The sequence below is a fragment of the Saccoglossus kowalevskii genome, chromosome 9 (assembly GCF_978046115.1).
Source record: "Saccoglossus kowalevskii chromosome 9, keSacKowa6.1, whole genome shotgun sequence".
Lineage (NCBI taxonomy): Eukaryota > Metazoa > Hemichordata > Enteropneusta > Harrimaniidae > Saccoglossus > Saccoglossus kowalevskii.
This window is the reverse complement of record NC_140649.1, coordinates 23029614-23054261: the sequence shown is the minus strand read 5'-3', so window position 1 is coordinate 23054261 and position 24648 is coordinate 23029614. Positions and strand designations below refer to the sequence as shown.

General features: G+C 34.6%; 1 protein-coding gene and 1 pseudogene across 1 annotated transcript; both read left to right on the top strand.

Annotated features, from left to right (window-relative positions):
* Positions 1-1653: 1653 nt before the first annotated feature.
* LOC146738991 (uncharacterized) lies at positions 1654-3849 on the top strand. Its single transcript, XM_085504014.1, has 7 exons — positions 1654-1923; positions 2255-2300; positions 2397-2550; positions 2703-2758; positions 2861-2957; positions 3294-3355; positions 3767-3849. The coding sequence occupies exons 1-7, from the start codon at positions 1837-1839 to the stop codon at positions 3847-3849; spliced, it is 585 nt and encodes a 194-aa protein (XP_085360140.1). The 5' UTR covers positions 1654-1836.
* A 3130-nt stretch (positions 3850-6979) lies between these two features.
* Positions 6980-24648, top strand: part of LOC146738990 (uncharacterized) — a 37109-nt pseudogene continuing 19440 nt past the window's right edge.

Genomic DNA, 24648 nt, shown 5'->3' with positions numbered 1-24648 from the left:
GAAGATAGAATGTTATACATGTACATACAATACTTGCCAATAGGCACATGTTCAAGAATTGAATATGTATTTCATCAACATGAATCAATAATTTGTGAGATGCTCGTAAAATGAAATTAAAGGTACAATGATGAATTTGTACGTGTGATGTCATCATCGTAGTCAACCAATTCCCGTTTCAAGGATAAATGTATTATTTGTATAATTTTTGTAATTTTGCTGCTTTTTAATATTTTATCTTCAAAAATATTTCCTCAACATTGATTGTATTTTGTATGTCAAGTCCCTTCGACACCCGCCTACCATCTATCAACATATCATATACCAATTGCTCCTATGGAGTTATATTGTAACATTCCAAGATCTGTTATGTATAATGAGTATTTTGTATAAATCTTTTGTTTCACATACATTTTGAAAAGTACATAATTGTACGCTTTCCGCCTTATTTTAGTAAACATTACATGCTAAAAATCCCCCATCGCATATTCCGCTTATATGTAAATATGGCTTGAGACTTGTATCCAGTTCATTTTGCATCTTTCGAGAGGTATTTATATTGATACGGTTGATGTTATATTATTATTGTACATTTCTTTACTGAAACCATCATTCACAGTTTACATATAAACTGTGACTTTTAATCTTTCATGGGCTGTACTCTATATTTTTGTATCATCGTTTTTCTCATATTTTTTTTTCAAATTGACGTCAGTGGTAGTTTACTGATGCACATCACTCCATTTCAACGTAATTATTGAATATGATATTCTTTGACTAACCAAACGTGGTATTGACATCACTCATTACTGAATCACATTTTGTTTTGCTATGTTTTTTGTCATTTACCTAATTTTAGATATCTCTTTTGATTAAATTTCGTATAATTGCAAGACATGGTGGGTTGCATTTACTGTCCAGGTATTTAGGTAGATTTCCATTAAATCCTACTGACTGGCAGGAATTCAACGTTATACAATTTCTGAAGCATGCGTGGGCCGAATATATTCAACAAATTGAACATCATACACCGTGTGTCTTTTTCTTGTAACCTAAACCAGTTTTCAGATATACCTAGACCGATAATGATATATAGTGTACATATGCAAGTTGAGTTGTTAATCATTTAAAAAGGCGTTCGGGCAATTACAAAACACGTGCTTACATTTATCAGACATGTTAAATGCAAAGTTGGAATTGACTTTAGTCATGATTTGTTTCAGAAAAGCGGGCTGGTTGTTTTAGTTTTCTTACGCTACCTCTGTCACAGTTACGTGTCTATCTTTTTTGTTTAAATTTGGTATTGAGCCAAAATTTTAATTTGATGACCGCCAGCCATTTTTTTTCAAAATTCTCAAAATACAAAGTTTTGACATGTTATCAACCATTTCTCCATCATGCTTTTGTCAATTTCATTTGAAATAATGTTGTACTCTCCCACATTTTTGTTTTTTATTTGATTCAAAATTTCGGTTTTATGCATCCATAATCACTTATCGGGCGTGCCTGACATAATTGTCAAAAAGATTAGATGTAATGTTGTGTTATCAAGTCATAATTTAGGCACACACAATTGTATGACTGTCAATGAAATTAACATATTTATAATATGAAACTTTATAATGGGAGTACATATATTTTGACTCAAAATCATTTCCAAAGTGTTGATTGCCTTGAGCATAATTCTTTTTTTTAATTTTGTAACTTTACAGGAGGTATATTGTTGTTGTTGAAGAGAAAGGGCAAAAGCAAAAGCGGGATTTAGATGAAAACCAGTATATCGCAGCATCGTTTCCACTGAATGAAATCCCTGATCAACTTATAGTGGGTGATAGTATGGAATATAATGGTTATATCAATAAACCATTAACACCTGGACAACTATATGTCATATATGATGGGTTTGCAGTATATACTACAGGGGTAAGATAGTTAGTATATTGCAGCGTCATTTCCATTACTTAAAATCCCTGTTAGCCATTAGTAGGGGAAGGTTTAGAAAACACTGGTTATATCAATAAACCAATGAATAACATTCTCTCTGTCTTTAATGCAACTGTGACTGATCCGCTAGAAGTATTGCGGTAATTCATCAGTAAATTACTGTCAGATTTTGTATCTCACAATATGAAATGTTTTCATTTTAATATTCCTTGTGATTATCAACTAATCTTCAGCTGTTACATATTTGTTGTCTTTTTTTGGCATTTATTTTTTTGTCCGATCAATCACATTTTTATTCTTTTCGATATAGGTAGAAGTATGGATGTTACATGACAATAAGCTGACTTCGTTTACAGGTAACCTTTATTGAAAAGAATTACGTTACTAGCAATGCAAGTCAGATTGCAATATCCTGAATTATACTTAATATTTTCAAATTTTATTATTTCTAGCTGGCGAGAACACATATAGAATTACTGAAGGAGATAATACAATACCCATATTTATAGGAGGTTTTGCTGCTGGTGTGGTTATTACAATTATTATTGTCGTATTATTATTATATCTAATACGTCGTTTGAAATCCCGTAATAAACACCAAGAAAGGTACACATCACATTTCACTTCACGTGTGAATGTTTATCGAACAATAATATCACAATGTAATGTCATACAATGTTTAGCTTTGCCAAACGTTTACTATGATGGCTTTTCTCTGTGTAATATATACATGCTTATTTTGTTTGCAAACTGTTTAGGGACGAGATAGACGATAACATTGCTCATGCTAGGAACGAGTCAAAAGAAATGAAAGGTACCATATTTGTTTTTCACATGCAAACAATGATATTATATTAAAGTAATAAAAAGAAGTATAAGTTAATGTGTTAATTTGGTTGGTACAATGCAATTACAGATTACGAGGACACTCATAAAAATGAGCATGACCACTATCAAGACATAGGAGACGTCCAAGAAAACAATTACGAAGAGTTAAAAATGAATGAGTACCGGTAAGTACACTGTAATATATGGTTTGTGATATATTTGTCACATATAATACATTGCTGTGCGTTGGAGATCACATGCTCAGCAATTATATTATACTGTAGATGATCACGTGACAAATATACTGATATACTCAAAGTTGTAATAACAATGAAATGATGTTAAAATTGAAAGCCATTTACAAGTAAATAATATATGATCTACAAGTACGAGACAACTAACAAATACAGTTCATTGTCAAAATAGAATATCCCTTGTGGTATTCAAAATTATTCAAAATTGTGTCATGTATACAACATTTTATATCATTTAATTTCTGATATCTCTATTATTTGTTATAGCAATGTCGCCAAGTCTTCAATGCAAACACGAACACCTAACACTAAGCCGATTGAAATCAGAGGTAAAAAATAAATTTGATTATTATAATACAATAAAATACAATGATTCAACTATGTGCGAAATTTCAATTGTGTCCCACTAATCGGTATACAGATTTAGCTTCAATTCACGTATTTAATATTGTTACTACTAGTTGAATATTTGCATGTTTGAATCGAAGTTAACAGTATTTATGCATCAAGATGTCTGCATGAACATAATTTGAATACTCTAATACAATTTAATATAAATATAAACATATGCACCATACTGTATCAATGTAATGTGCACTTCAATTTAATATTCCCATTGGAGTTTTTTTTTTTTTTTTTTAATTGACACTTTTTGCAACTTAATTCAGTGTATATGACTATATAATATTAGTTCACGAACGCCCATGTGACAATACATATGTATATTTACTTTCTTACAGATCCTGCTAAAAATCCACAGGGACATTACCAAGACCTTCAAAGTGTACAAGAATCTCAGTATCAGTCGCTTGGCAAAATTTGAATCATAAGACATGCATGTTAGCTATGATATGGAACAGAATATACATGTACATTATATATCGTATTAACAAGTTACTCCCAACGACATGCCATTATTACATGTAACGTTACGTGTTAGAATTACACATTGGCAACTACAAGCTTTGTGTATAGTAGGACTTTTGATTACCAGCTTCGTTTCTCTACTGAATACTGTTTTTGCTCATTTTTTTTTCATATATAATTCTGAGTAAACTTTATATTCATAAAGGAATATATAATATTATGTATCATATTGGTATAGGCTTAGACATATCTACCCAGAACCCGTACTAAATTATGAAAGCTAAAAATATGTCTAAATGCGCAATGGAATTCTAAATATCTGTATTGACATGTATCAGTGTTTAATATGTAAACACTCATAATATGTTCGCAAAACAAAATATCGTTGTTGTCACGTGTAAATAATACATTGCACAATGAAAAAAAGCATTTTTATTTCAATCAACCAATACAAAAGCGCATTTATATAATTTTTTCATGATGTAATGTAATGTAATGCTTAGAATGACATATGTATACACAGAGACTAATGCATATACTAATGGATAGATAGTTATATATCATGATTGCACGTAGTTACAGATATGCGTTTGAACTTTCTTGGGGGTAGTATCAGCGTGACTGGTGTACCCGTATTGTATGACATAAAAAATAATGATGTAATAAATATTCATTGTAGTGATAATCTGTGATTAAAACTATTAGGCGTATACTAGTACAAATAGTTATCAATAGTGCATGGAAAGTTGATATTATTTAGAATTATTTTAGAATGCCAATACAAATGACATGATCATATTTGAATGAAGATTCATAATATAGATTAAAAATAAATAGTTATAATCGATAATTCACGCCGATAAAATTTTACTGGTATAAATTTTGTTTGCACGCACCCATTGTTATTTTTGTTGTTGAATTTGATGCATATATGTATCAGAATTTTCGTTATCCAATATTTCTATCAGTTATCGTTTAATGTGTCTTGTTATATATTGATATTAAATGACTTGATATTATCCCGTTGTATGTCAATGCTTTGAATTTGAGAATTTTCTTTTTATGGTGGTACTTCCTGGTCAAATTCGAAGGTGGTTTCCATTCACCCTGTGTTAATTATTCGCTGCGTAAAAGATACCGTGATGTTATACAGTTTTCCCCTCCTCTTTAGTGAGAAACCATAATAAAAATATGAATGTCAAGACGGCACCCACTTTCTTGGAAACTAAATCAATGAATAATTTATATTGCCTGAGAGTATTGTGTGGAAGATGGCGGATAAAACATAATTGACAAACGGTGACTAACTGACTCCATTGATAACAGTTACAATAACTGGTGTTATATTTGATTAATATTGCCAAGACCGAATTTAGTTCTAAAGGAGCACATAACCTACTCTAACACGTCACAACCAGAATATTTGATATAATACCATGGCTTATGTACTTTGTTTTCAACTTGGCTCCAGACAATATTATTGACAAAGCAATCAGAGGCAATGTCTTACTACTGTAACCGTGCTAAGATTGGCAGATTTCCAAGATATCTCGTCTATATTCTTTGTTGTTTCATACAGGCCTAATAATTTCTTCCACTGCTACTAATTATGTGCAGAATGTGGTCAGCGATCCTAGAAGCGCATTACATTGGTCCGTTGTTTTTAACGATTTGTGTAAACAACTCTTTAAATGAGAGTGTTTTACAGTGATATACTTTCGTATGTCATGTATACACTTAAATATGGAGGGGGAATAGGTCACACACCTAATTTTTTTTAATTAAAAAAAAGCCCATGTAAATTGCAAGAAATGTCAACTTTCAGACAACCCACATTTTCATCGATTTCCGTGATTATCTGGAACGATGCTCAGAGAGTATTGTCATCCAATCGGGGGGTTAGCCAAGCTGATTTTTTGCGAACGATTAACCAGTTTTGAACAAATTTGCATGAGGGCGCATGTCAGCATCCTTTATTTTATTTTTTACCATATTACCTCCAGCCCTGAACTGCTCTGCGAACTCCTGTTTTCAGCGGTGCCCTCCAGAATATCAGCGTTCCTCTACAAGCAAGACTCTTGTATTTCTTCGTTGACTGTCGTTCATTTCTACATTCTGGAACTGAGTTATTACCAATGCAGACTTCCCTAAGCAATCCCCTATTTTAGTGACTTTATGCATTGTATTTTCTGTGCTTTAATTATTTTAATTATTTTGAGAAGTATTAAAGCCAGGAGCATTAACTCGATATTTTGGCGTATGTGTATTTCATTTCCAGTGCTATTGTCTTGTCTACCCCATACTAGCAGTCAAAACCAAACCTGCCCAGTGTGAGTTATGTGGGTGTCCTCTCATTGGCGATACAAAGGCCTAACACTGTGACAGCGCACATCATGAATCGATACACACTAAATAAGTGAATCCCCTTGGCCAATAAACACCAGGTTACAACTCATCGTTGCATCTAAAATTTCAACTTTGGTTATTTCTCTATCAAGTAATTTGGATCACTCAATGAGTAATTTTTGTCACGAGTATTCGTATATCGAATTAAGTGTCGTACACAAGAGATTTAATTAATTGTGAACCATTTAACGATAGAAAAAATAGACGACAATTAGTGATAAATTTGCAAAGATAGATGTTCGATGTTCCAACCTGAGACCTCCAGTCACCAGTTACACTTGGTTGAATGACCATTTCTAATTTAATGTCCAAACTTGACACTTGAGTATTGAATGTAATATCTTGTCATATGATCGTTGCCGACATTGCTGCGGTGTTCGTAGTACGTGTTTTCGTCGTCGTCACTCCTTACTAATCGTATTTACACGTTCGTGTGTGGTGGAGACCGCGTAAATGAGGGCGCTTTCCGGTAGAACACATGCAATTGCAGATGCTCCGAGCTATATTTTAAGTTTTTACTCGTTCAAGCGTATAGATCTATCTACCTCATCATGAAATGCCACGATTGTAATGCCAGAAAGGGTGTAAAGTTGTGCCAAGGCGACCTGATGCTATGCGCAAGTTGTAATGCAAATAGGTCAACATCAACATCAACCGAAAGTGAAAGTGAAAGAGACAAGATGGCGACGTCCATGTCCATTGGTATGCCACCGGCTGACCAACTACATGCCATGCTGCAACCCATCAGTGCACAACTACTGAAAATCGGAAATGACTTAATGGAGGTGAAAAAAAAAGCAAGCGGACTTGGTCAGCTCATTTGATTTTTTTAATGAGAAATATGAAGCTCTGTCCGCTCGTCTGGACCAGGTGTTTCAATGTAACAAAGAACTCAAACAAGTAAACAAAGACTTGAGTCAACGAGTGACAGCGCTGGAAAGAGAAGTTACAGATCTTAATCAGTATCAACGGAGAATTAACCTGGAAAATAGTGGCGTGCCTGTGAGTGAAAATGAAGATACAACAGCAATCGTATTGTCAGTATGTAAGAAAGTCAATCCAGGGATACAGGCAAGTGATATCGACATTGCTCATCGTCTTCCTACAAAAGAAAACAACAGTGAAAATGAACACACCAAACCACGACCAATTATCATTAAGTTTGCCACACGAAGTTCTAGAAATTCAATTTACGAAAATAGAAAGAACTTGAAAGACATTACAGCGAGGAATTTTGGATTTAACAGCACCGGGAGAATCTTTATTAATGAAAATTTAGTATTAGCAACACGTCAACTTCTGTTTAAGGTAAATATTGCAAGAAAGAGAGCTGGGTATAGATTTTTATGGACAAATAATGGAAAGATTTATATTAAGAAGAATGTTAATTCAAGAGGTATGCTTATCTCGGGTGAACATGATATACCCCGCATTGTTTAATACATCTAAATTGTGGTAGTGAAATAGCAATGTGAATTAATTTCTATTTTCATGACAGTCTTAGACTCATCTTCATTACATAAATTTCAATGTAATAGTTACTCTGTACAAGACTTCAATACACAATTTCCAAACTCCCCACCAGGTGCTTTGTCCATTTTACACATGAATATTCGATCATTAAACAAAAATATTGACCAACTAAAATTATTATGCGAAAATACATTATCACCAAAATTCCATGTCATCGCTTTATCTGAAACCTGGCAAATCAATGATTCATCTTATTTTAATATCCAAAATTATACTCTTATCAAGAAATGTCGTACTGGTGCACTTGGGGGAGGGGTGGCAGCATATATCCACAATTCGGTTGATTACCGTGTATTGAACTCTAACATTATTCCCCACTCTGAAACCTTGTGGCTAGAATTACACTTGAACTCTGGTTATTTTAACATAGGCATTATATATAGGAAACCAGGAACAAATGTGGTTGACTTCAGCACTGCCCTAGAAAACCACCTTATGAATATAAATGTTACTAAATCAAATTGGTGATTTTAATATTGATTATAATAATCAATCAGCTACAGTAAATCAGAATTACATCAATTCTATGGCCAGTATCAATTACAAACAACTAATCAATAAACCCACACGTTCAACAAATAGCTCATCAACAATAATTGGCCACATATATTCAAACTTCTATGATTATTTTGTGCACTGTGGCACTATTCTGACAGATATAACAGACCATTTTCCCATTTTTGCATTCATTGAAAATCTTGACAAAATGTACCAAAAGCAGAGTGTATATTATACTCGAGACTTTTCCCGGTATAATATTGAAAATTTTCATCTGAAATTAAACAGTGTCAACTGGTCTGATGTCCTAAACAGCTTGGATGTAAATAATGCGTATAATACTTTTTCGTCTATTTTTAGCACTATTTGTGACAAAGTGGCCCCCTTAGTCAAGATGAAAAAAAGATCAAAACTACCCAAGAAGCCATGGATAACGAGGGGCATTACAAAGTCAATCAGACATAAAAATAAACTATACGAGAAAGTGATTAAGAGTAATTACAATCAAAATCGCCTGTCTGCTTACAAAACCTACAGAAATATTTTAACAACTATTCTTAGAAAATCTAAAAAAAAATATTACTCCAATTTCATTAATCTAAATAAAAACAACCCGACTAAACTCTGGAAAACGATAAATGATTTAACAGGAAGGGCCACTGGGAATACTTACCATAGACAACCCGCTTTCTCAAACCATGAATATTCATGACCCAATAAAAATAACTAACTATTTTAATAGATTTTTTGCTAACATTGGGGAGGAACTTGCTATGAATATTAACACATCTGCCGATCCCTTGGACTACTTTACAACTACCAATTTGAATTCCTTCTTTCTCCAACCAGTTACCATCCATGAAATAGAATCTGATCTAAAATTATTAGACCCGCGTAAATCTTGTGGTCATGACTATAATTATTCCCGTCTTCTAAGAGATGCTGCCCCTTTCATTAAAATACCTCTTTGTCACATTATAAATCAATCCTTTATGTCTGGTGTGTTCCCCGACCAACTAAAAATAGCCAAAATTACTCCTATTTTTAAAAAAGGTTCACCCTATTTGCCTGGTAATTACAGACCCATCTCAATCTTACCCATTGTCAGTAAAATTATTGAAAAAACTCTGCACAAACAATTATCTTCCTTTCTTAACAAATTTAATATTATCAATAAGCACCAATATGGATTTCGCAGAAAATACAGTACCAAGCTTGCGTTAATATATCTTTTCTATGAATTAATTAATAAAATTGATGATGGTAATATCGTGATGGGGGTATTCCTGGATTTTACTAAGGCCTTCGACACGATAAATCACAACATTCTTCTTTCCAAATTAAGTTCCTATGGTATTCGTGGAAAACCTTTAAAGTGGCTTGAAAACTATCTATTGAATCGTAAACAGTTTGTTCAAGCTGATGGCCATACCTCCTCCACTCTCCCAATTAATTATGGTGTGCCACAAGGTTCCATCCTAGGACCGTTACTTTTTCTAATTTATATAAACGATATTCCTGCATCATCAACTTACTTCCAAATTAAATTATTTGCTGATGACTCAAATCTTTTTCATTCATTTTCCAGTAACAATATACCCAGCGCTGAAGTTACATTTAGATATGGTGAACACATGGTGCAACACTAATAAACTTACAATTAATACCAACAAAACTAATTACACGCTGTTTTCCACCTCTAAGAAACAGCTGGTAAACAAACAAAACATACATTTAAACAATGCAGTTCTCCAGGAAGTCGATACTACTACTTATCTTGGTGTGGTGATAGATAAACATCTCACATGGAAGCCGCATATTAATAGAGTTTTAGCAAAGATAACTGCTTTAATTGGCTTAATTGCTAAGCTCAGACATACACTTCCCAAATACGTTCTTATCCTTCTGTATAATTCTCTAATTCTTCCTCATATCTCCTATGGTTTAGAAGTATGGGGTAGTATGTATCGCACATTTCTAGACCCTATATATAAACAACAAAAAAAGCTTGTTCGTATCATGCTATTTAAAGACTACTGTGCACATAGTAAACCTCTTTTTCAGTCACTACGTATTCTCAATATATATGACCAATTTAAGTATCAGCTATGTACATTTATACATGACCTACAATTTCACAGATTGCCACGTGACCTTAATTACTATTTCAATTTCCATACTCACCATTATCACACTAGGTCAAGGGATAATTCAAACTTTCTTCTACCAATGAAAAAGACAAATTTGGGTCAGTTTTCAGTCGATTACCAGGGAACTAAAATTTGGAACAGCTTACCCCTGGATATCCAATTGATTCGTATTCGAGCAAATTTTAAAAAAGAAGTGAAAGACTATTTAATCCACTGTAATCATCCATAGTTATATTCCAATATGTATATATAGAGGCATACAAACATGTATCGGTGTGTAAGCAAACCATTGTAAATAAGTTTTTTCTGTCTACTTGATTGCCCTTTTTAATAAATAGCTATTTACAAATATATTTTGATGGGAAATGGACTAGACTAGCTCTGCATGAGCTAATTTCTGTTTCCCAGCCATAGATTAATATTATTATTATTTATCAATATTTATTAGTTATTATTTATTGCTGTATTGTTATTTTTTTATGTAATCTATGGCAAATAAACATTATTATTATTATTATTATTAAATCACTGAAATATGCAGAGGCAAACCATAACGACTGAAACGAGTAACCATACCGAGCATAACTTGTGTACCAAATGGTAATGATGTGTGATGTCATTTGAATAGGATTGAACAGTGTGCATTCTTGTCTCTAGTTATATATGCATGTATTCGTATTGTATACTAGTGTCACCATTCTAAATGTTACATAAAGTGTGTGGCTGGTTAATAACGTGTACACAGAGTGTTAAAATATTGATTATTATTGAGTGTTTGGGTTAGTTTTCGACCCGACCTCATGAAATTTGGAGTCAGAAGTGGGATATTATAGAACTGAAAAACAATTGAACGCCATTTATTGTAAATTAGTTTAAGCTACAAATATAATTATATGCATTTTGACACAGATAAGCTCACATATATTTTGGTTACACTTTTAACCACACAATGATTCATCTTTAGTATCAATGTATTATGATTGTTCATGTGCCAATTATCTTCCTATTAAATACTGCTTCTAAAATTGATTAGAGTAGGTAGCTAAATAGAAATTGACAAATTACTAGCAGAACAATGAATCACCGACTTTCTGCCTAAATTAAACTTGACTTTAATACTAAATTCAAACTTTAAAATAAAGCGAATTCGTTTAGGAGTGTGTAACCCACAACCTCTCAGTGAAACACATGTATGAGGACATGTATGATGACGTCGTTATAACAGTATTGCTTACATGTCGGTTTTCATTTGACTAGTAATTGTTATTGAATGATTCGTTTACACCTTTAATTTTATTTTGTATGCAGGGTGCGTTGGTTTTAATAGATAATTTGAAATATTCGTTTGACCATAAAATGAACTTTGCGCCGCTCAAGACCGGTTACGTTGATACATTGAATTAATGATCAGTGGTCTGGAGTTTAATTCCAACTAGGGCGGACAATTAATTACTAAACATCTATTTATTTCTATGATTACTGTGTTTGGCCAGGTCTGTTTGACACCAAGAAAGCACATTAAATTGAGATTTGATAAAGAGATGGCCACACAACACTATCATGTATTCTTTAATATGAATATCATTTGTGTGACACAATGCACTATATGTAAGCACTTGCACTTGATATTCCAACAGGATAAACAAGATAGTGACAATAAATGTTTGGAGCTGCTGCCAGGCATACTTATATAAACACAATCTTTTTGTATTATTGAAATATATTATTGTGCTTCGGATAATGCATTTGTTGTGACTGACACACATCTTGTCGTCACATTTGGTCAAACTTCCATGAAATAACATGCCATTTTACCATACTATAAGACAAAATACTCGCCCACACTCGACTCATATGGTCATCAATCCAGTTATCACAACTTTCTTTTGACATTTCGGGTGGGGGCTTACTTTGTATACTTGTCACAACATGTAACAATTTTCAAAGGCAAACCAGTTTATAAAATTTCTGCTGATCTAGAAGTATAATCGGAATTGAACGTCCAATTAACATAAGCGTTTTGAGTAGGCTAAACATTGTATTCTTGTGACGGAGCTACATCACAAAACGTTCTATGTAACTCATATTCGCCCATCTATACCATGCGTGTTTAAATACTCCGTGTAAGCTGATGTGAGACGCCGTTCACATGGATTGTGGAAACAACCAAATATAAATATGTTGCTTATTTAGGGCTAGTCTTGTTACACTCATACTGTTAAAGAGTGTCCCAATAACACGCCTAAATTAAAGTTTTTTGAGAGTTTTTAACCTGTCGCATACGACTTGTTTACCACTTCCGTGTCACTGAGAATGTTGTAGAACCGTACTGTGTCAAGGTGGAATATTTTAGATTTTTTTAGAAACTGGTTGAATAGGTAATAGAACACTGTAGAAGGCAATAGAAGGTAATGGAACATTCTAGAAATTTATAGTAAGTTCCAGACTCGTTATGTATGCTGATGTAATTGTCTATTTAGTGGGGGTATATATAGGGGAGTTGTTCAGCACTGAGTTCAGATCGGAGATCTCGTTGAATTGTATTGGAGTTTAAGTATCTAGTTATTGGAGTAGTGGAGTTTTACCGCGTTATTGTACTTGATGTTTGCAAAGTATAATAATACCAGAACCAGTTGAAACCTCATCTGTTGGCTCCGTGTTCGTATGTTATCATCGCCGCCAGGGAAGTCTTTCTGTTACTGTTGCCATTTTGGTATTTGAACCATCACACCTGTACTATACCAATTACGGTAATATTACGTTGCGTGTGACATAACCTTTGATTTCACTAGCGATAAATGTAAGAATGTGTAAATGTTCAGATGAATATTCCACCATCGTGTTGCGTTATTATACACACTATGGGTTGTTGCCCATAACTTATTAATGTCATAATATTCTTTGATTACACGTTGTACGATACATTCTGTAGCAAACATTAGCTAGTATTGAACACAAGGACCTATTATGACACATAACACGTTTGTGTTAGGAATCTTGTGTACAATGAAATGTACATGCAAACAGACAAATTTGCTAATAGTAAACGGATACTTCGAACTCGCGATCGTGGCAATGGCCTCAGCACTGAAGAATGACGATCTATAACCACAACACAAACGCTGCGCCAAATAGACCAGTTCGAAGTAATGTATAATGAACACCATCCACGTCGACTGGATGGCAATGCATAAGTCAAATATACAAAACTAAAATACACGAGTTCCCCTTTGAGTAATTAAAACAAATCTAACATTTTAGAACTGATATCTTTGATGAGTATTGGGGATAGGTCATTCTAATTATTTTAGTTAGAGACGAACACAAATTATCATGTTTTGTGTGTGTGGGTTGGTGCGACACGATCTCTCTCGTGGGTGATGCAATTCTAATTACTAGCATTGGCAAAATGATCATATAAATAATTCATTCTCTGCCTGTTATTGGGACAGGAAAGTTATTAGAACAGGAAATAACATGTGTTATTGATTGGTGTTAAAACATTCACACTATGTTTTTATTCTGTATATACGTATTATATGTGTTTTGTTTTCATGTACAACAGTATGTTTGTTTTTATATTCAAGCATAATCTAATAATAAATGCACCTTGTGTTATTATCACATGTTTCTAAGCCAAATGTCAATGTCAAATGCAATCACATTTGTATTCAGTTCACAATTTATAAATAATATGTGATGTCGACTCTACACCAACACAATACGTTCTACATGTTATATGAATGAGAACATCTGAATCATGAAAACGTTAGTAATTTTTAAAGTTTAATAATGTCATTTTTAATTCGATCATTGAACTCGAATAATATTGGTATCGTCGAAGATTGTGATAAAGGTAGCTATAATGGCTTAGTGAAAAATCAGGTATTGTAGAAAGCACAACAGGAACGCTTGGTCGCGTTACGAAAGACGTGGAGTCAATACTAATCTGATTAAATGAATGAGAATGATTAATCTGTTTGGTGGTCATGACTCTCGTACAATATACATGGGTGAAGATGTAGGACACAAAATACATTTACGGCGATTTGAAGACGAGTTCAAATGTTGATCAAACATACAAACTTTGGATGATTAGCGTGCAACATAGCGCCCTCGACGTCGGACTTCCTCGTGAGAATGTCTGCCGATGGGGGCGCAATGACATGAAAATTAACTCTAATCTTACCAATGGGATTGCTGTAATTATGGCTCACACATCCGATATTAGTAGTTTAAAATTAAGGAATTGTAATTAAGACCAATCAGATTTCACGCTCAAATCAACTATTTTCAGCATGCATCTTATTTTTATCGAGAAAGCTACTGATCGATCAGTTTTCCCCAAATATTTTAGTTGCATTTATTAATGAAACATTTGTCTAAAGAATACATGACATGCAGGTCTTATAACCTGGCTTGATAATCGTGACACAAATGTGATAAATGCTTGGAACAAATGTGAAATGAATATTTATTATACTGAATAGCGCCCTCACTCGTCACTCTACAGTCATAATGTTTACTTCCCTATTTGTGGCCTTTGGTACCCGATCACAGTCACTAACCGTGACTACAAAATATTTAATTTAATTGGTAAAATTAAATATGAAAAATAAGATAAATAATTTTGGAAACAAATTATAATGAATCTTAACGTGTACGTCTTCACTTGTGGCCATCGATAACACGATCCTAGTCAACCGTGACCAAAGTCAGTGGACTGTTTTCGAAGCCAGCAATTTCTAAACTCATTGAGAGATTTATTTAATTCAATGTTTTAACAAAAAGTAGGCATTCAAACAACGCATTCTATGATCCAACTGATATGTCAGATGTGTTCCTGATCCAAATAAAGTTCATAACTGATGCAATGCATCGCACCAGAGATGTGTCTATGGAGATTATCATTACATTGTTTATCGTTCTCGTAACTTTTCCACGTGAACGGTTCTCAACTATTGTGCTCGGCCTATTAACATATGAAATATGATAACAACAAACATTATTACATTGAATGGTTATTTATATATAATAAAATGCACTATAATGCAATATAAACTGTAAACAATACTGTGTCTCTACTCGAATAACCATTTTTAAAGCACGTTACGTCAAATGCATTTGTTGTCAATACCCTTTCATATGTATACTACTAGGTAAAGGCCTATGTACAATAGCCCTAGATATGGAATTACAAAACATTACCACTGAGCACTTTCACAATACACATAGTATATGTATATATGACCTACCTATTATACATGACTTTGTGGACACATAGTATTAATACCTTTTATTTGACATAGTTACAAGCCGTGTTAATTGCCAGCAGCTTGACATTATTAGTGAAGATATGCATATGTTTTGTCCGATTCCATGGCACCGGCAAACAACCCTAACAGTAGTTTGTGTAACATTGTAATATACTTAATATGACCAAATAGGAATACAGGCGATTTCCCTTTACAAGAGGCGCATTCACAAGCTTTCACGGCACATGCTTTAGGGGTCGAAAGATCCGTCAACGAAATCAAATTCGGGTCATTTGAGTACAGAGAACAAGACACATAATTGAAAGATGTCGTTTCAATATATCAATACATAATAGAATAATAATAATAATAATAATAATAATAATAATAATAATAATAATAATAATGCAATGTTCGTCGGAAGTATCCAAATGGGGTCGATACCAAGTGTTTGAGTGTGGCTGGAAGTGATGTGCTGCATACGAATTACCTCAAAAGAAAAGTATTACGGAGTTGAATAAAATAATCTAATAATACTTCAACGTTAATCAAAACAATCCTCTAACAAACTTACATCAGTACCATCAGGTAATTACTAGGTATGCAACTAACATATCCATGTACGGTTATTAAATTATGGGTGATTGTGGATTTGCATGTCAAGTTGTTTCCCTTATTTATTTATTTTTGCATATATATATATTTTTTGAGTCATATTTACAATATTAATGGGGTCGAATGCGCGTTTAATAAATTCACAATGAGACTCCAACATTACCAGGAATTTATGAAAAACACATTTAGGTAAATTGCGCTGTGACTGTGCGAAGTTTAAACTTGTCACAATCATTGGGAGAAGTGTCGCGATAATAACTACATACAAATTAAAAGTTAGTAAAAGAATATCGCCCTGATAAATATATATTCACATCATATATACAAATTCTTTTACATACACTGTTGATTATATATAGAACACCGCCTGTATTAATACATTATATTTAGGCAAAATACCGCGATACAGATTATAGCGCCACCAACGTTAACAGGTGAAATACATAAAACAGATCATGAAACAAATATATACAAGTATACAAGTAAGTTAAAACATAGTGATTTAAATATAGGTTTAAATTTTACTCATATCAAAGGTGAATGTATTCTAAGTTTAACGTGACACTTGAGGTCGTTGTTTTCCTAGTCACCCAATAGTCACAGATTGTTATACCATTAAAAACATTGGAGAAAGGCATGTTGTCTAAAAGAACAAACGCACCATGCACGATTACTGTGTCGTAACATGAAATTATACCATCATTTTTTTTCAGTCATCTACATCATGTACTGTGCTTGTAATATAAGGGAGGTCAGATTACGAGTATATAAACCCATACACCAGATTGAAACTTCTGCGGAAAAGACCCAGCCACTATGTTTCAACGCGCACCTCAGAACGCTACAGCCACCGACACCAGTAAGTTGAATTGGCTTCAAACTGCGTCTTAATGAGTGCCCTCTCCCCGTGACTAGATAAAAAAAGCAAGCTGAATGTCACAGACAATGACAAATATATAAAACCAGGTATTCATGGGGGACATGACCTCAGTTAGGTAAATTGAACCAGCGACTGAAACGTTCGGGTCAGCTGCTTTGAGATTTACAGTGGAGGACAAAACAACCCCATTCAAGTAGCAGTAGCAGGTACTGCATAGCATGCACTCACGCGTTTCTATTTATCGTTAAACACAATGACGGAATACTTGGTGATCCATTTGTATAAACTGCTGGAATAGATACATGTTGTCAACCGCAGCTGTGCAAAAGTTAAGCTAAAACAGAGCTTCATTATATATTAAATGCTTGCCGCTTTAGTGGAATGTTATAAATGGCTTACTCTCACTCCATTTATTATTATAAACGAGGCGCTATTAATTATTACTGCACAATCAGATACGCTCGACTGCTAATTCTTCTTTAGGTGAACTACCCAGTGTGCATTGTGGTAATACTACCGTAACGCACTATACTCGTCGACACGAATTTTATTGAATAAGTGCACTGGAAATGGAGCTAGCGCTGTTACCATTACTTGTCCTTGTTATTCAGACTTCACAAACAGGTAGGTTTCTGAATTCATGCCATATGATGGCAGTTTACAAAAGGATGTTACTTCCGCGTTCGAAAATTTGTTTTGAGAAAGTAAGCTGCAAACTTTAAAGCAGCTGACCCGAACGTTTCAGTGTGATGTTGATAGGGTGGAGTTATTTCGTTACTTTAAGCAGTAGAGTCGTGAGGCAAGTGTATATTGACCTTGCCAAGTAATTCTAAAGCAGTTCGTATGTAAGAACCCAACACCATAGGACATCTGGATGATCTTTCGGGCTACGCCTCGCAATAAATCTCTGCTGCGTGGTGTTTACAACACATATACCATCCTACAGATAACACTTTCCACGAATTTCGTTCAATGCTCTAACTTATAAAACCATTTATCGTACAAGTACGTACTATGCTGTTGACATTTGTTATTACCCCAAGCCTGGTAGCGTTACCAGTCATAATTAGCTTGTCGTAATTTACGTGCTGTATATTAAAGACCGGCAGAATGAATTTCGCACTATTTGCCGAAACTACAGGTACTACTCATGTTAAAGTCTGTTTCTTATTTTTTTTTTAATCGTATACTCATATTTGTCAAATATTAGCGAATATATGTTTATATATTCACGAAGATTCTCGTTATTATGTATACATACGTTCGGGTAATATGTATCTTTAAGCATTTTATTTCAGAATGACACCTTCCCATATTACGTGAGGATCAACTTTATTTATTAGACACAATAATGCGTCCATACATATTTGATAATTCCTTAGTCCATATAACTAATTACATTACGAGGTACTTATGTAAATGTTTAACTGCGCAGTGTTATTTTTGATAGATACGATACAGCATTACGTGCCGCATTGAAAACGTTTGCTGGACATGGTAGTATTACACTTACTTGTCAATGAACTAGTTGTACAATTTTCAAAAATTCGTGGGCTACTTAACACGAGTACTGGTGATATAAACAATAATCTATAATATGACATCTGTTTACGACGTGGTGTTTTCATTTTTCAATCTGTATGGCTGATTTTCTTAGCCACAATATTGGTCCATCTTTTGCCTTTACATTGCGACACGATTATAGTTATCATATAGCAGCCGTGTAATTTGTAAAAACCAACAGTTGCTTTGTATTACAATGCACGTGGTACATGTATCAAGTAGTCGGTTCAAAACATATATTTTTGTTTCGTATCCAAGTCTGTTTTCTTGTTACTAATATTCTTTACCATTAGCTTGTACGACTATTTATAAGCGATACCATCATTACATTTGCCGTACTTCTCACTTGAGTTTCAGTGATTAGCCGACTGGATCATTCAATTTCCTCTAAAACGTGTTTTAACGAGATTAATATGACAAAAACCTCGCTGCAAAGAGAAAAATAGCAATAAAATAGTTATAAAAGGGATCTGAAACAGTTACAATAATGACACAAATAAACCTCACGAAACTAAATCACCTAAACGAAGAATAAACTTATCATTGTTTTATTATTGTTCGTCATATCTATATTTTGTCTACCTATCAAGGAAATTCCAAAGCAGATCTTATACGATCATTTCAGTATATTGACTTGGGTAAATTATTATTTACATGCCTATTACCAGGCCATGTTGTATTAAATATAGTGACCGATAAGAAAGCAACTATAATATAATTCAGGAATGCATTGGTAACGTAATCAAATCGCCATTAGACGTGCGTAAAACAATTTGTTTGTGCACTGAAAAGTTGAGGTTGGGTTATTATCACACACTTTGATATGATATTTGAAACTACTGAGAAATATTTGAATTAATATAATTCATAAAAATAAATCAAGAACAATTAAGTAAAATCTTTATGGTTATGGACAAATATAGTTTCAGATATGTGGCATTTTAAATAATATGGTAACTGTACAACCTCGCACGTAACTACAAACCTAATCAGTTAAGACACCAAGACAATGTCACAAATAACTTAATACGCATTCAAACACATATCATGTCCACGTATGTTTCCGTTTATAAATAAACAACAGTCTTTTACTGGCTTATTGTCTAATTTAATTACTCAATCTTATATAGCCAGTTTCCAATTCTCCCATATATAATAATCAATCAGTTTTGTAGTATGTTTTGAGCCTTGCTGATGAAGACAATTATATTTCTATGTTTAAACACCATCTCAAAAACTGACATTTGCAAAACTGTATATTTTTATAGATAACGCAGAGTTGACTATGAGTGAGTGACTTATATGACATTGTGACACATTCCTCATTAAGTTTTTATCACATTTCTTATATTTAATATTTTATACTTTATTAATTGTTTTGTTGTTTATACTTCAGTTGCCTATAAGGATATTACCTTTTATAATGCAAAATCATTACCAAGTATGAGTAACAGTATTCTAATTGGTGGATACTCAGCTGGTAGTGATGAGACAACACCACTTACATATGGTAGAGTAATAGATACAGGTACAGGGGATGAACTACCAAGTGATGTGACTTATGCAGACTATGCTGGTTATGCTAGGAGGATGACCATCCCAGAAGGCTCTGATCTACCTGGTGTATACTACTGTGATCATTCAGATTTCAGGTTTTAAACTGTTCTAGTGGCATCACAAGGTGAGGATATGTTATAAATGCAAATTATTTGTATGTAATCAAATACTAGCTCAGGACCTGCACTATCGAACTTATAATGTAAATATACTAATAATACTGTGAAACATTGGACATGTAGGGCTTTGTTTTTTAACACACACCTTCTGTTGATCTTTACAAGGTTCTGATAATAAATACTGCTGTTCATTGGAACTGATGTTATTCTGACTCTTAATTGGGCAATTAATAATAGTCTTTCGTTGTTCTTCTTGTCTAACTCAATGTCGCATTCCGTTATACCGTAACAGCAGCCATCTTGTTTTTATTGGTATAACCTGTCATTGGAACAAAGTTTGCAATCAATTACATTATTTCCTCATATACTGCTTTAACCTCTTTCTCCTTAACGTAGTAAAATTACGGTTTTGCCACATATGGATTAAATAGCCCCATAAATGGTGTTCAAAGATGCCCTAGCATTGTCATGATGTCTCATGGAATTTATTGGGTTTGCATATTAAATTCTAACAACGTTAATCATTTATATACTTCTGCAATGTGTTAGCAGCAGGCGATTGAAAATCACAAAATACATTTCCGCATTTTACCACGTACAGTTGCGCTGGTATGAACCCCCGGGGATATTTGCAAACAATACTTAATGGGTGTGTAGCTGGTATTTTGGAACCCCTTGCCCTTATCAGACAGAAATAAACTCAAATTGCCTACCCATTTTCAGATAAGCTGTGGATATTTGACACCCCTTTACAGACAGTAAGCATAAATGGTAAAAGTCAGAAGACCCATTTCAGGTTTATTCATTCCGGGAGATAGGGGGTGGTCAGCTATTTTTATTTACTTAGATGGACTCCCGGGGATAGACTTTGACGATCGAAATGAAGTTACAGAAAGACAAAATCAGATTCATTCTCCTGATTGTTGCATCACTCAACCTCTAGAGACAGTCTTTGGAAAGCATGGACCCCTTTTCAGTCAGAAACGGATACCCCTTTTTCAAACAGACAGAGCAAGACTTAAGTCGTTCCAATGCGTGACACAAAATCGTGTAAGTGTCAGGCTGGCTAAAGTTTCAAGCCAGGCTGACACTTGCACGACTTTTGGCCACGATTATGTCGTGGCAAGTCGTGTCATTTTGGGGAACGAACTGGGAGGCTCCCGCACTGTTTACGACTTGCTCACGCATAGTTCACGACAAGTTCACGAATAGCTCACGAATGCGTGCCCGTCAGTGTCCACATTGACACGAACTGGCACAACGAGTTCACGCATATTTTGCGCACAGTTTACGCACTTCCCGCATTGGCACGACGAGTTTGCGCAATTCGGACGGTGTCGTGTCGACTTGGGCGCGCCATATAAAAAGGGGGCCTCCTCCAACCCCTGGTTATTTTTGGATTGGCTGTGGAAGAGACAACATGCTGAATGTCAGAGACACAATGCCTATACCTGGCAGCTGCTCTAGCCATTGTTGAAGAGCAGTAGAAAAGGCTGGGAGAGGCAGAAGAGCAATAAAAGGCAACCCCACCTCGACGAAAGACACAAAGGAAAGTGTGGGTCAGGCAATGGTTGACCAAAAGGCACGAGTTTGGACAGTATGACAGTTTACTGACTGAACTCCACAAGGAAGATCAAAAGGGCTACAAAAATTACCTCAAAATCACACCTGACCTGTTCCAAGAAATGGTTGAGAAGTTAACCCCTCGCCTCTCTTCGCTGGCGATCTCTGGAATGGCGAGCAGTGTCCAAGAATCCCTGCACCGACTCGAGCGCCACTGTCGCGCAGTAGTCGTGAACTGCTCGTGAACTCGTCGTAAACTGCTCGTGAACTCGTCGTAAACTGCTGTGAACTTGTCGTGAACTGCTCGTGTCATGCGCAAACTGTTCGTGAAGTGCGTAAACTAGTCGAGAACTGCTCGTGCCATCAATGCGTGAAATACACGTGACCGTGTCAGTTGGAAAGCACGGCCACGCTGCGACGCGCACCAATTCGTGAACATGACTTGAACTACTCGTGAACTCGACGTGAGCTGTTCGTGAACTATTCGTGACAGTCGTGGCATGGCGCGCACTGCCACGCACTGGCACGCATCCTCCCGCATCGTCCCGACGAGTTAACGACGTGTTCACGAACAGTTTGCGCATAGTTCACGACCCGGGCGCAAAATTTTGTCGTGAGCAAAATTTTGAACATTTCAAAATTCTCGTCCCGACATGGAACGCAGTCACAACGTGTTTACGCACACTTCACGCCAGTTCACGACTAGTTCGTGCAAGTGTCAGGCTGGCTTTACATTCTCCAAATAAAATCCTAAGGTCTTGTAAAGTAAACATATGATCGACAAATGGTTGGAGCCATTTGTACGGCCATGTGATTACCAGGGATATATATATCTCAAAGCGGGCTTGCCTCTCTGAGACACAGTTGGTATACTATGTGTTCCTGAAATATTCAAGTTAATATTTCTAATTGATCCTACAACTCCATGTGAACCAAACGTTTTGTACGTGATGTCACTATTGTAATACATCTCCTATTCTGAGTTGAAACTGTCTATAAGGGGGATATGTTGCTTTCGTCTCTACTCTGGATAGTGTTGTCAGTAGCAATGTTACCGTCCGTATTCAGTATATATAGCAAGTATTATATAAGTAACTGACAGGCCAATTATATTTGGAAAGCGTTTTTAGGTCGGCACTGATTTCAGTACAGGAACATGTGTGATGTATGTTTTGGCAGTTCAGTCTTCTTTTCATAAAGCTATATATACCGAACATTCAGTTTTGTAATTTAAATACCATGAACATCAGGTTATTAACGTGTGTGATATGGTTGGTAAGTCTTGTTGTCTACAATTGTTTAAGGTTTCGGGTATATTTCAGGAGTCACAATCCAAATTCCATTGCGAATTATTGGGATAATAAAATATTCCTCCGATGTCAACAGATTATAGTCCAGGTTTGTGACCTTATATACATTATAGAATTTTTGAAGATTAATTTTGTCGTCATAGTATAAATAGTTGATGAATGCATGATGTCACTTGTCTGTTTCTCATAGTAACGCTTCAGTACCGTGAATTCGATACAAGTCATTTATTCGGTACATAACATTTGGATATTTTAGATGCTCTTTGTCTTTATGCCCAAAATAATCGGGTAATCTCGCATTCTGTGTACACCTGTTAGTTTATGTGTCCTGGTCGAAATGAAAAATCGGAATTGGCATAGAGATTATTGCAACATTGTGTATATTTGAAAAAAAATATATCATTATTGAATGGAAGGAGTAATTTAATATTTATATGAACTTTTTTATTTTTTCTATTGAATGTTGTGCCTGCGTTGAGGTCTTAGTTTTCCCTATTGTTAAAAGTTGGGTCTTTTAATACGTTGTCACATGCGTTGTAGTACCTTCTCGAAAATTCTAGGTTATATCATTTCGCTTGGCAGTGCTTAATGTAACAGTTTTGATGCAATACAAACGTGCTAAAAACTCAATTTCTATTATATAATAAAAAAATGAGGCGCTGGAGGTTCTATTTGAACAATAAAGGTATTGTTGGTTAACAGTTGCTCAGTTAAATAGGCCTCAGTTAACTACATGTTTGTGACGTAATTATTTCTCCATGATTATATTACACGCAGAAACGAGTCACGTTTTCTGTATGTTTCAAAAACTGCAGGAATTATTTGAGTTTCGGTAACTTTAGTTCGGGAACGTTACTACATTATTGACGAATTCTGTCTTTCTTCTATTCTTTATAGCTGAAGTATACCCAGAGAGTCAAACCAAAACAGTGAGTTGGGGAGATGATGTAACACTAACAATGACCATACAATCAACATCAATATCAGAATCACAATTGAAATGGAAACATAAAGGTGTAGATATAGAATCATGGAATGGACAAAGTAGTATTATAATTACATCTGCTAAACCATCAGATGCTGGAATTTATGAATGTTATACTAGTCAAACACAACGTCAAAATGGAAAAAATGGTTTTATGAGACTTATTGTTAGACGTAAGTTCATTATGTTTTACATCAATTACATTTTTAAAAGAGTTCACTGTCTTGCATACATGTGAATTTCAAGTAAAAATATGTTTCTAAGATGGTTTTGTATTGGCATATAGCACTTTACGTTAAATCAACTGGAAAACATTCTCAC

Excerpts from the sequence above, each read along its gene's own strand:
- LOC146738991 (XM_085504014.1), top strand. The coding sequence starts at position 1,837 with ATGGAATATAATGGTTATATCAATAAACCATTAACACCTGGACAACTA. Across the intron at positions 2,551-2,702 it reads CGTAATAAACACCAAGAAAG|GGACGAGATAGACGATAACA; the intron begins GTACACATCACA and ends CAAACTGTTTAG. Across the intron at positions 2,958-3,293 it reads TTAAAAATGAATGAGTACCG|CAATGTCGCCAAGTCTTCAA; the intron begins GTAAGTACACTG and ends TATTTGTTATAG.